Genomic DNA, 13,535 nt, shown 5'->3' on the forward strand with positions numbered 1-13,535 from the left:
GCTAACCCTGTGCTATCCTTGTTTCTAGTATAAGCCCCAAACTATCAATTAGCCTTATTTTAGCAATCATGCTATACTTAAATTGCATTTTAAACTTTAAACACAGGTCAAATATAATATCCAATTCTTAAACTACTTTCAACCCTAATCATAACATAATCCTAACACTAACCCTGATTGAATCCTAGCCTAAATCTACTGATTAGTCAAAATTAACAACTGCCTAATAATTAAATTGCATTTTTAACTTTGAACATAGAAAAACTAACACCTAACTGTACACAAACGCCAATCCTAGCCCTAATCTTAATACTAACCCTAAAATGATGAATTAGCCTAAATTTAACTACCACCTATACTTTCATTTTTTTTTCATTCATTCATTCATCATCCTGTTATTCGTCGATTGCCTCGAGCAGGCTCCAGTAACGTCTCTTTCATCTTAGCCCTGAGTTTATATTCTAGACTCTTTAGGAGAATGAGACCCATCATTGTTACTGGTATTTGGCATATTTGGTACGCCACGGGGAGTTTGCCAGACACTGCCCTGTGGGCAGGCTACATTCGATAGCCTGCAAGTTTGTCCAAAGTAGGAATGAGATAATAAGATGTCAGAAAAAGATGTCCTGATAAGATGTCAGGTTCCGGGAGCAGGATTTTATAGTCTCTGAGTCTTGGCTGTTGATGGGATTACATGGCGCCAGGGGGCCAGGTGGTGGGTGTGACCCCGCCTACTGGAATTTGGAGGATCTGGGTGGAGGATGTTCGACTCCAATCCGAGCAGGCCTGGAGATCTCGGCCTCGGAACCCGCGTGGCTTTGTCCCTCTGCCAGTACCTTCATGTGTGCGGAGAGTGGTCTCAGCATGGTGGTGCTGGTCCTGGAGATCTTTGGCTGCCGGAGCCCTGGTCGGGGCGGGGAGGAAAGCTCAACCCTCTCCCCTCCAAGGGACCCCAGCGAGGAACAGCCAGGCGCAGGGGCAGGAGACTCACTGCACTGGTCTCGTCCGGGAGCTGGATTTTATAGTCTCTGAGTCTTGGCCGTTGATGGGATTACACGGCGCCAGGGGGCCAGGTGGTGGGTGTGACCCCTGCCTATTGGAATTTGGAGGATCTGGGTGGAGGATGTTCGACTCCAATCCGAGCAGGCCTGGAGATCTCGGCCCCGGAACCCACGTGGCTTTGTCCCTCTGCCAGTACCTTCATGTGTGCGGAGAGTGGTCTCAGCATGGTGGTGGCTGGTCCTGGAGGTCTTTGGCTGCCAGAGACTTGGTCGGGGCGGGGAGGAAAGCTCAACCCACTCCCCTCCAAGGGACTCCGGCGAGGAACAGCCAAAAACTTTCATTTTTAAGTTTAAAAAAAGCCAAACCTAAAATTTCTCCTCCATTATTAATACCAATACTAACCCTAATTATAAATTATACTATCTCTGACCCTAACCTAGTCCTCAAACTATGAATTAGCCAACATTTGATAATCACCCAATACTTAACTTGGATTTTTAATCTTGAAAGTAGCAAAACCCACACCTAACCCCTGTACAATTCTTAACTTTAATCCTAATCCTAACCCTGACTTATACTAACCCTAACCTATACTAATTTAGGTTAATAGCCTTAAAAATACCCATTAGCCTAAATTTAACAGTCACCATATATATCATATTAAAAAATTTAAATGTAGCAAGACATAAGCCCTAAATCAATCACAATACTTAATCCTAAATCCTTTTCTAACTATACTTAACTCTAATCTACATTAACCTTATCTAGCCAGGTCCTAAATCAACCAATTTGCCTGAATTTAACAACTGCTCTTTACCTTACTTGATTTTTAAGGCTGAACACCGATAAATGTAAACCTGAATCCTTTCGAAAAACCTAACCTGAACCTTAACTCCAATGTCTACCCTAACCCTACATTAACATTACCCTAGCTTAGGACTAACCTACCAATTAGCCTAAGTCTAACAATCATTCTAAACATAACTGATTTTTACCTTGAACATAGCCCAATCTAAACACTAACTCAATTGCAAAACCTAACATAACCCCAATTCTAGCCCTAACCCTAAGCCTACTTAAACCTAAGCCTAAATATAACAAATCACCCAATATATGACACTGATTTTGAGTGTTGAACGTAGTCAAACCTGAACCTATTTAAATAACTCACTCTAATCCTAACCTCAATGCTAACCCTACCCCTAATTCCAACCCTAAATTAACTTTACCCTAGATAGGCCAAAAACAACCTAAATATAACATTAGTTCTCTATATAACATTAAATATTTTTTAAAAATTGAATCACTGTGAGATACACAGTTACAAAGCTGTTCATGATCAGGTTTTAGTCATACTATGTTCCAACACCCATCCCTCCACCAGTGTACATTTCCCACCACCAATGTCCACAGTGTCTCTCCCACTCCCCTCCCCCACGCCCCAGCTTCACAGTTTGCCTCTATGGCAGGTTTGTGTTTTCTCTTCCTCCCTCCCTCACTCCCCCCTCCCTCCCTCCCTCCCCCTCTCTCTCACATCACCCCCCTCTCCCCTCCCTCTTTTGGGCATTATGTTTTGCAATAGAGGTACTGAGAGGTGATCATATTTGTTCTTTTACCTATTTTTCAGCAATAACATTGATTTGTAACTTTGGACATGGTCACACCCAAACCCTAAGCCTATCACCAAACCTAACTATAACCCTATGTTACCTTACCCTAGCCTAGAACTAAATACCAATTACTATAAATTTAAGTAGGATGCCCATTTTTCTAAATGGGTCTTCCTTTTGGGTAAACTCTAAAACTCATTGCATGGCATCAACTCCCTTTCCTACCTAGGAATAGGGAGTCTTGACACTTTTGTTTCTTCATTCTCTCATCTGTGCTCCATATCCCATATGGATTCATCTTCTTTCTCCTAGATTTCCTACCAGGATCTTACTTCAGGTCCACCTTCATCACCCACCTTGCTTACTGCAATCACTTGTCTTTGCTTTGTGCACTTCTCCATGACCTCTATGTTCTATACCACTATTGGGTGATGGGTGATATTTATAATTCATCTTAATCAGGAACTGTACTACATTAAAATTTTCTAACTCTTAACCGACAACTTGATAATTTTTTCTAGTATTTAAAGTTACAGAGACGATCTTATTGATTTATCTAAGAGTATCTCTTGCCCTCTTCCTCTGCTCTGCTCTGCTCCATGATCCTGCCATCTTGACTCTAGTTCCTTAAAATCAAGTCTTCCTTGCTTCCCTAGGTCTAGATCTATTGTTCTAGTGGTATTCAATGCACACTTTCTTTTGCCCAAATAACTACCAATCCTGGACCTCATATCATAGGTGTCAATGGTTTGAGGAAACACTGGATTAGGGACTCTTCTAGGAGTTCATGTATATCCCAGCACTAAGCAATCTGTGCCACAGTGGATGATTTAAGGGTATTTTTTCTTTTAGTCTCACAAGATACAGCTTATAGAATACATGTGAAAAATGTTCTTCTCTGCATTATGAAATCAAGATCACAAAAACAAAGGTGAACACTTTGTTTTTGCAAATATCAAGTTTATAGATTTACCATGCAGAAACTCTAGTATATATCTAGAGGCAAACAACTGTTGTAAACATAAATACATAAAAATGTTATAAAATAGTAGCACTGTAGCACTGTCCTCCTGTTGTTCATCGATTTGCTCAAGCGGGCACCAGTAATGTCTCCATTATGAGACTTGTTGTTACTCTGTTTGGCATATCGAATATGTCACGGGTAGCTTGCCAGGATTTGCCATGCAGGAAAGATACTCTCAGTAGCTTGCTGGGCTCTTCGAGAGGGGCAGAGGAATCAAACCCGGCTCAGCCAGGTTGGCTGCATGCAAGGCAAATGCCCTACCGCTGTGTTATCGCTCCAGCCTGTTATAACTAGTGTTATAAACCAGTTTATAACTAGTTAAAAACTGGTTATAACTAGTTGTTATAACTAGTTGCTATAAACTGGCATGTTTAACTAGATAAAATAGTACAAAGGAAAAAAAAACAATGGTCTTAGTAAACCTAAATCTGAGAAATCTTGGGAAGAGATGTCCTAGAAAATCACTTGAGGGGTGTGAAGGATGTCTTGGTGAAAGGAGTGCACATGTGTGTGAAGGCAGACACTTGGCTCATGCAGAGGAAGGCTTCAGGTATCTGGGGTTTGCGTGAGTGCATGTGTGCATAAACATGAAGAGCACAGGATGCAGTTAGAGATTGGGCAGAAGTGGCAGAGGGCAAATTAGGAATACTATATTAAGGAATTTGGTCTCTACATTAAAAATAGAAACTATTAAAGGTTTATAGTTTCAGGAGGAGGGGCACAGCTGGGGAACAATGGTAAATGAGACCAAATTTGTGTACCCCAACTATTACCCACTGCAGTGTGGAGAGCAGATGAGAGGATCTGCACGTGGACAGACTAGTGAGGAGGTTATCAAAATCATCTGGGCAGAACAAGATGGTAGCTTGGACTGAGGCCACGGCATGGGTATAGAGAGAACTATTCAAATTCAAGAGAGACAAGGTAAAATCCATGATAGACTGGTCATTTCTCTGGATTGCTGGAGGTGTCCTTTCCTCCTAATGTCCTAACCTGGCCCAATGGGCACAGGTAAAGAGTGCTGAGAAAAACGCAGATGCTTTTGAGTCAGCAACAACGCTGGAGCTAACTCCAGCAGACTCCCTGCCTAATCAACACAGCTTGACAGGGACACAGGCACATTCTTTTATTTATGTGTGGTCATGTCTGCTTTCACACTGTCATAGTAGGGATGACTAGCTGCAACTGAGACTTCCTGGCCTGCAAAGACTATTACTATAGTTCACTATGTGGTCCTTTATAGAGAAGCTTGGCAAATTCCTATCTCAGGTGTTGAAGCATGGGGCATTATAAGCTCCTGTAGAGTTATGATGCTTGTGCTCACCAGCCCCAAGCACTGACGCATAAAATAAGGACTGAACTTATATCAATATAAAGACCAAATCAGCATTCAAGTCTTCCCCTATCCAGGTGCATCGGTGCAGGGGGATCTCAGTGGCTTTGCTGTGGGAACTGGTCCACCATTGCGTTGGACAAGCTGCAACTGAGCAATGGCCCGATCCTTAACTGGCTGCTCAATCCTGGAGTAGAATCTTGGATGTCTTTGGCATATTCCTCCCACTTTGCCTGCCAGCATTAAAGGGCTGACAGAGCAATTAAACTTATTAAGCAGACTGACCTCATGTGGTGAGGAATTTTAAACACCAGATGGACGGGTTTATTCATAAGGGAGTGTCTGGAAGTTCTACTGCTGTCTGCCATAGGAAGACAGGGGTCCTCCCTAGAATAAAATCCAGCTCCCGGCAAAATGCAAGGAAAATGTTTTCACTTTAATTTTCTCTTTCACAGTGCTATTTATCCAAGAAAAAAATTAATCAATGCCTCCCACTTGATATTAAGCATTTATGCTGGATGCATGAAGACTGGGTTTGGGAAAAGACACCAGGAAATGTAATGTTAAGAAGTTAATATTCCCAGAATCAATCATTTTCTTAAGAAATAAAAAAAAATCAGCCCCAGCAGCTGTTGTTGCCTCATTCTCCGACCTCCACCAACTCTGGAAAATTGCTGCTCAGAATTAATGAATGCTCTTGGCATGGCAAGTCTGTCACTTAGACAAATCAGGCACATTTCCAGAACTGGAACCTTTAATGTTCTTGAGTTGTTTTTCTCCCTTGACAACCGTCTATTGGACGATAATCCCTACCTTGTCGCAGGCCCATTTATCATGTGAATGCTCAGCATACTTGGTGACGATGTACTCCAGTTTTTCAGGCAAGGAGAAACTGTGAAACGAGGGGAAACAATTACAACCTCCACAAGTGCTTCAGCCAGAGTGTGGAAGATATGACCATAACCAACAGTTTTCAGAAGTGAAACCTATTTTTTGTTGTTGTTCTTTTTGGGTCACATCCAGTGATGCACAGGGGTTACTCCTGGCTCTGAACTCAGGAATCACTTCTGGTGGTGCTCTGGGGACCATATGGAATGCTGGGAATCGAACCCAGGTCGGCTGCATTCAAGGCAAATGCTGTGCTATCGCTCCAGCCCCAGATGTGGGATCTGATCAGCCAGCTAACCCTGGGGCTGAAGCTGGAGTCTGGATTGGGCAGTCTGAGTAAAAGAAATTGCTAGATCTCAGACACTTGCCCTGAAAAGCAGGTCTCTGCGGAAGTGAAGGCTTCTTCCCTGGTTCCTGCTCTGGGTTCCCTGGGCTCCTGAGGAACCACTTAGATTCCTGGGCCAGAACTTCCCAGGGCAGATAGCAGCAGCTCTTCATCCAAAGCACTGGGATGACTTCTCAGAGCTTCCATCTGGGAGCGCCATAAATAGATGGCTAAATACCAGATGTTATAAAGTTGTGGTTGTCTACCCTTTGGGGCTAGGTTACTTGGGTTGGAATACTGCACATGTGAAAGCAGAGTAGAGCCTTTTTACTTCTGTAGCCTGGAAGCTTTTGTCTCTTCTGTGGGGTAATAATGTCTCTGGGTTCCATTAAATGAACATATCTTGCATTGTTTGCAGTCTTGCTGACAATGATAATCTGACTGGACAACTAGATTCCCTCTCCCTGGAATGTTGGGTGAGACCAGGGTCGAAAACTTTTCAGGTGGTGCCTTCAATGGAACCTTCCTGAAGACCATTCATTTGGTGACTCTGCCTTGCCTTCTGATGTTAGTGAGATCTGGCAAGACTGTAATTAGATTTTGACAGCTACTCTGTGTTCTTGTAGTGAGGTTCATTTTTGCATATGAGAGCAACTTAGCTCCACCATCAAAATTATTCAAAGGACCAATCTGATAGCAGAGGTAGAGTTGAAGAAATCATAACTCTGACAAATAGCTTGGAGCCTCTTGCCATCAGCACACAATGCTAGAGTATAGCACTATTTCACAATGTTGATCAAAGCACCCAGTTGTAATTCCAATAGTCATCCTTCAACTCTACATTTGCAAAGGCCACTGTGCTTCTAAGTCAACACCAGCTTGATTGCACCCCTCTTACAGCTTCCTTAAAAAGTGTAAGGGCCCCAAAACACATAGTAGAAATGTCATCTGCATCTTTGTGTTCATTGCAGCACAATTCACAATAGCCAGAATCTGGAAACAACACAAGTGCCCAAGAACAGATAACTGGATAAAGAAACTATGGCACAACTGCACAATAGAATACTACACAGCTGTTAGGAAAAATGAAATCATGAAATTTTCCTATAAATGGATGGAAATAGAGAATATCATGCTGAGTGAAATGAGTCAGGGGGAGAGGGACAGACATAGAATGATTGCACTTATTTGTGGGATATAAAAAAAAACAGTATGAGACTAATACCCAAGGGCAGTAGAAACAAGGGTGAGGAAGATTGGTCCAGGATGGAAGCTTGTCACAAGTGGTGATAGGGGGAGGGAGGGCAGAAGAACAGAGTGTTCAGAGTAGGTAAAGAGACAAACATTTCAGTATAACATTTCAGGACCTGTAATGAAAACCATAATGAAAGGGAGGGAGGGAGGGAAGAAAGGAGGAGAAAGGAGGGAGGAAGGGAGAGAGAGAGGGAGGGAGGGATGGAGAGAGAAAGTGAGTGGGAGAGGGAGAGAGAGAGAAAGAGAGAGAGAGAGATACCTACCATAGAGGCAGGCTGGGGTGGGAGGTGTGCAGGAAGAGAAATGGGACATTGGTGATGGGAAATGTACACTAGTGAAGGGATGGGTGTTGGAACACGGTATGGTTGAAATCAATCATGAACAACATTGTAACTGTGTATCTCATGATGATTCAATAAAAATGTTTTAAAAATTAAAGAAAATAATGAGGAAAAAAAACTTTGACTTGTTTTACAGCATCTCTGACGAAGGCTGTCTGATGGAATGTGTATTTAATTTTCCCAAAGATGAATTTTAGACAGCAAAGCTGAATATCTCTGGGAATGCAGGTTAGGCCTCTCATTTGAGATTTACTGCCACAAAACGCATATCTAGGGGAATCACTGTAGATGCCTTACTTTTTCTCTTCACTCTACAGGGGTTCAAATAAAAATGAACCTGGGGATGAAGACCATATGGCCCATGGTAGATAATCAGACCTGGGGCAGGACTTCCACCTGAGCATATCTGGACCCTAGTCTGATCAGCTCCAAGAAGGACTGCTGAGGAATTGGAGGTAAAGATTGAAAGGGACTAGTGTGGGTTTATTCCAAAGTTCCAGCATCCCTTACCATGGCAAAGAGCAGGTTCAGTCTCCAATTAGCTCCTGTGCTGTTCTGCCTTCATACCCAACTCCTTACCCAAGCTCAGCTGAGTGTTACTTATTACAGTTGTTTTGATGTATGATGCTATTAGAACTGTATAGTACAATTCACAAAAAGCAAAGATTTTGTAAAAAAACACATTAATAAACTAATTGCATCATTTGTTAAGGTAGTTCCTGCAATGGCACAGACAAAAAATATATACATACACATATCTGTACGTAATATATTGTGATGCCAACTGTTAGAAATAAATGAACCCCACCATTCAGAAAAATATCAATAATAATGTGGTATGTAATATGTAATGGGTGGATTAAACCTTCAAGAGTTGAGGACAAAAATCAGTGTCTGATGCAACTGGCAGTGACAAGAGGATAATGACAATGAGGAAGAGTGTGGAGAGGAAAGAAGGAGAGATTGATTTTTTTGCTGCCTTCCGAAGGAAAGACGCTGACCACAAAAACCACAGAACCAACTAGACACAATTAGAGACTCACTTCATGGTGTTGATAGGTTTGGGGTCAAAGTTGCCTTCTGCATCCACTGAGACCTGTTTCTCCAATGTGGCTGAGATTCTGGTGTCTAAATAATCTGGTGGCAAGGCCCCAGCTATAGCACTGAGACAAGGCAGGGCCATTCGGAAAAGATCCGGGTCATATTTCTGTGAGGGAAAGTATAGAGCTTGTTAGTACACATGTTCCAGGCAGAATAGTTTACCAATGCTAGAAAAATCATCATGTATGTCTTTGCACAGGTAAATGAAAAGGAGAAACAGGTAAGACTACTTTTATAACACTTTCTGGTGGATACAGGAGGATGAAGGGACTTGAAGAGGAAAAAAAGTCTAAAATCAAGGTTTAAGTCAGTGTCTCCCAGGGCTGGGGAGATGGCTCAATGACTGGAGCATGTGCCTTCAATTCCTGGCAATGTAAGATGCCCTGAGTATTACAGGGTAGCACTGTAGCACTGCACTGCCCTCCCGTTGTTCATCGATTTGCTTGAGTGGGAAACAGTAACATCTCAATTGTGAGACTTGTTGTTACTGTTTTTAGCATATTGAATACACCATGGGGAGCTTGCCAGGATCTGCCATGCAGGCGGGATACTATTGGTAGCTTACCAGGATCTCCGAGAGGGATGGAGAAATCGAACCTGGGTCGGCCGTGTGCAAAGCAAATGCCCTACCCGCTGTGCTATCACTCCGGCCCGTGCCTTATAGGGTATGACTCAAAAAAAATTAAACAAACCATTATCTCCTAAATAGTTAATTTCAAGACATAACCTTATAGGGGCCACATCCAGTGGTGTTTGGGTCCCAGGACCACCAAGATTCTGAGGCAATGGGCAGGTGAAGCTGAAGATTGAACTCAGGGTCTTACCCCTGCTAGGCACATGCTCTATCACTTGAGCTATCATCCTAGCTCTTAAAGGCAGTTCTCTCTAAGCTAGAAATGTCTGCTAACTGGTCTTCCATAAATGTTATAGAAACTGATACAACCTGTGAGTGGAGGGAGCATTTGAAGCTTTGCCACTATCCTCAATACTGATAGGGAACATATGTTGATAGCATCTGCAGAATCCATAACATCACAGTCATTCTTCTGAGCCCAGTGAGGAAGAAATTTTGCTCAAATAACATAAGATTAGGAAAAGCTTTACATTGATTTATACAGTGATCTCTTTGGTGAGCTGATACAGGGATTGAATACGCTTCTGTATCCAGGTAGGATGGCTCTAGGGTACCCCCACCCGCATTCCAAGTAACCCACTCTGCAGCTCAGCTGCTCAATTTTTTATACAGATACAATGTTTTCACACAATCTAGGCACATCTTCCTGTATACTTCAGATCACAGGTAGCTTAGCCATACTACCAAACAAAACGCGAAAGCTGTAATACTGTAGTATTTAGAGAATAACTAAACACATTCTAAAAACACATTCAATACGGACACAGAAATCCTGTGTTTCATACTATATCACATGGATTTCTCACCCACAGTTAGTTGAATTTGAGGATGCGCAAGAATCTGAGGATAGAGAGAGGACTTACTTAGAGTAAAGGCATCCAGGAAAAGAAAATTCAAGTGTCGGTTGGTGCAATACTATAATCGGTAAGGTTTTAAACATGGCCTTAAACATGGCCAACCAAGGTTTGATTCCTGGCATCCCCTATGGTTCCCCCAAGCCCACCAGGAGTGATCCCTGATTAGAGTCAGAATTAACTCCTGAGCACTGCCGGGTGTGGCCCCAAAGCCAAAAAAGGAAAGAAAAGAAAAGAAAATTCAAGTGCAGGCAAACAACAAACACTTTTCACATTTCGGTCAAAAAATCCAACTTATTCACTTTCTGACTTGAAAGCTTGAAAGTCTAAATAAATGGGTGAATGGAAGTGGAGGTGTCTGCAAATTGGTGCTGTATCGCAATCCACCTGTCCCCACTGAGGCTAGGGACTGAGGACTTCAGTTTCTTCTCAGCCTCCTATTCAGCAAGGTCATGAGGAAACGCTACAAGAATGGAGTAGCACTGTAGCACTGTCCTTCCCGTTGTTTATTGATTGGCTCGAGCGGGCACCAGAAACATCTCCATTGTGAGACTTGTTACTGTTTTTGGCATATAGAATACACCACGGTGAGCTTGTCAGGCTCTGTCGTGTGGGTGAGATACTCTCGGTAGCTTGCCGGACTCTCCGAGAGGGATGGAGGAATTGAACCCAGGTCGGCTGCATGCAAGGCAAACACCCTACCCGCTGTGCTATCCTATCACCCCACCTCAGAGCAGAGGTCAAGGCTTCCCCCATAGGCTTGACTCTAACAGAGGCCAACAAAGTCAGATGGAAATAAGTATGTGATGGGCATAGGCCACCTGCATGGAAGCATCTTGGTGAGTGATTCTGCCTGTCACTCTCCTTCACATTAGCTTCATGCATCTGGGCAAGAAGTTATCAGCTGCTCTGGCATCCCTCGCCTGGAAGTAGTGGGTAGCACTGTTCGGATTTCAGAGACTAGGACTAAAGAGGAAGGTGATAGATGTGAGAGGTACTTATGAAAGGCTGAACAGAGCTGAACTGTTCTCATTTGTAAGATGCCCAGGAAGACAGCGCCATTACCTTATGGGAGAGGGAGTCAAAAATCCCCCAGAAGAGCTTCTCCGTCAGGTGCAGTTCCTCCTCCACAGCGAGACCATAGCTCCCCCATCCTGAAGGCAGACAGTAATACTTCCAGCACTGCTCATAGTGATTTGTCAGAAGCTGGGTGGTTGAGAACAGGATTGTACCGGGGGTCGGGGAGAGAAGGCCCACAGGCGTCCACAGCATGCGAGGAGGAGGAGGATGAGGAGGAGGAGGAAAGAGCAAGCTTGTCAGGAGAATGAAGTCAATATTTGCAACAGGAGGGCACCTGAGGGGAGGCCCTCCCACACCACACGCCACGGGGAAAGGTGGGCTCTCCCAGGAGCTCAGCCCAGCTGAACCTGTCTGCTTGATTAGTCACGCCTCCTCCTGTGCCCCTCAGCCACTGGAAATCCAGGCTATGGAGCTTCAGCCCAGTGGAACCTGTGTGACTGATTATTCATGCTTCCTACTGGGCAGGTGGAGAGACTTTCTGTGAGAAAGACTTCCTGTGAGAAAAAGTAGTCACTGATAGTAGTCCTCGGAAAATAGTCACTGTGTGCCACTCCAGCCTGCCCGAGGCAGGGAGAATTTCTTCTGAGACCTTTGATCATTCTGAGAATGATGCCAGTGTGGACAGGAGAAGGAGGGGAGCACACAGCAGGTCTGAGGGCTTTGACTACGTCAATGGCTTTCAACCACCAGTCCACAGACCAGTGCTGGTCTGAAGGGATAACAAGGTTGAGAGCACTGGTCTGCCAACTTGGTTAATATTGCTGATTGGTGGACCAGCGTGCCTGTCTTAGTGTGTGGAACAGTTGAGGAACTCTGGTCTACACTGACTACTTACTACATAGTATCTTTAAGCTTAATTTGAGTCTCTGAGGGCACGACATTATGTGGCAATTCCATGTTCAGCCAGTAGAGGGCGAGAGAAACCTGTCAATGGTCCCATATAAGCCATAGTCCTAAGAAAAATTTCCCTGCTTTGGAGAGGTGAAAGTGAGTATATTGGATGCATCAATGTTGCCTCTCTGGGAGTCAGAATCCAGCTGACAGCACAGGTCTGCTGAGAACGCCAAGTTGGCTTTTAGCGCAAGTACCTTTCACGATTAAAACTGGGATTCAGGGTTGGAAAGGAGTCCATGAAGGGCTGTGGAATCTCTCATATTAGCCAAACTGTTTTGCAGCCTGGCATGGAGAAAGAGGACCGAACTAAGGGCTCCTGGGAATTCTGTAATTCCAGCAAAGTGCTTCTGAAATCCTTGCTTGGACTATTTCTGAGAAGAAGGAAAAGTGCTGTTAAATTCATTAGGTAGAATTTTTAGGCACGGCTGGCTGAAGATGACATTTCCAAAGATGAAATGTGGCAGGTGGCTCCAAAGTAAAAGAGAGAGCATGACCCCTTGTGCGGGCGGCTGGTCCAGGCTCAGGGCCTCCCAGGGCTCAGGATAAAATATGTGTGATTTCTCAGAAAAATCAGGAATAGGCCAAAAATGGAGTAAATGAATGGGAGTGAGAGCCTGCAGTCTTTTCATGAATAAAGTAGAATAAGAAAAAAAAGCTAAAAAGAGAATCTGTTAAAGGAGGGGAAAAGAACAAGCAGTAATAAAAGAAGAGATCATTTTATTTTGGTTTTAAATGAACACTCAAAGGGCCGCTAAAGTGTTCTGTGATAGAAAACATTCTGAAAAACGTGGGCCCCAGCCTCCCACCTAACCCAAGTCCTATTACTTGCCTCTGCTAAATAACATGTAATCAGTGGAAAGCAATTAAAGGAAACTGAAGCATTAGTGAATTTGTTGCCTTCTGCCTAGATACCCAAAGAAAGGTCTAATTTTGTTGGTTGTATAGTCACCCTCAAAGGAATGAAACTCTTTTTTTTTTTTTTTTTGCTTTTTGGGTCATACCCAGCGATGCTCTGAGGTTATTCCTGGCTCTGCACTCAGAAATTATTCCTGGCGGTGCTTGGGGGACCATATGGGATGCCGGGGATTGAACCCAAGTCGGCCATGTGCAAGGCAAACGCCCTACCTGCTGTGCTATCACTCCGGCCCTGGAATGAAATTCTTTAATGTGTATTTTGCTCCCTGGGGTATGAAGA

At 43.6% G+C, this 13,535-nt stretch overlaps 1 protein-coding gene across 5 annotated transcripts in view; it reads right to left on the reverse strand.

Moving 5' to 3' along the window:
- RYR3 (ryanodine receptor 3) overlaps positions 1-13,535 on the reverse strand; it is a 631,292-nt gene that overhangs the window by 115,019 nt on the left and 502,738 nt on the right. For all 5 annotated transcript variants that reach the window (XM_056134221.1, XM_056134222.1, XM_056134220.1 and 2 more), the window contains 3 exons: positions 11,432-11,572; positions 8,821-8,984; positions 5,783-5,861 (listed from right to left, as the gene is read on the reverse strand). In XM_056134221.1, coding sequence (XP_055990196.1) covers positions 5,783-5,861; positions 8,821-8,984; positions 11,432-11,572 — 384 coding nt within the window. The remainder of the gene's footprint in view (positions 1-5,782; positions 5,862-8,820; positions 8,985-11,431; positions 11,573-13,535) is intronic.

Source organism: Sorex fumeus, unplaced genomic scaffold, assembly GCF_029834395.1.
Source record: "Sorex fumeus unplaced genomic scaffold, SorFum_2.1 ptg000098l, whole genome shotgun sequence".
NCBI classification, from domain to species: domain Eukaryota; kingdom Metazoa; phylum Chordata; class Mammalia; order Eulipotyphla; family Soricidae; genus Sorex; species Sorex fumeus.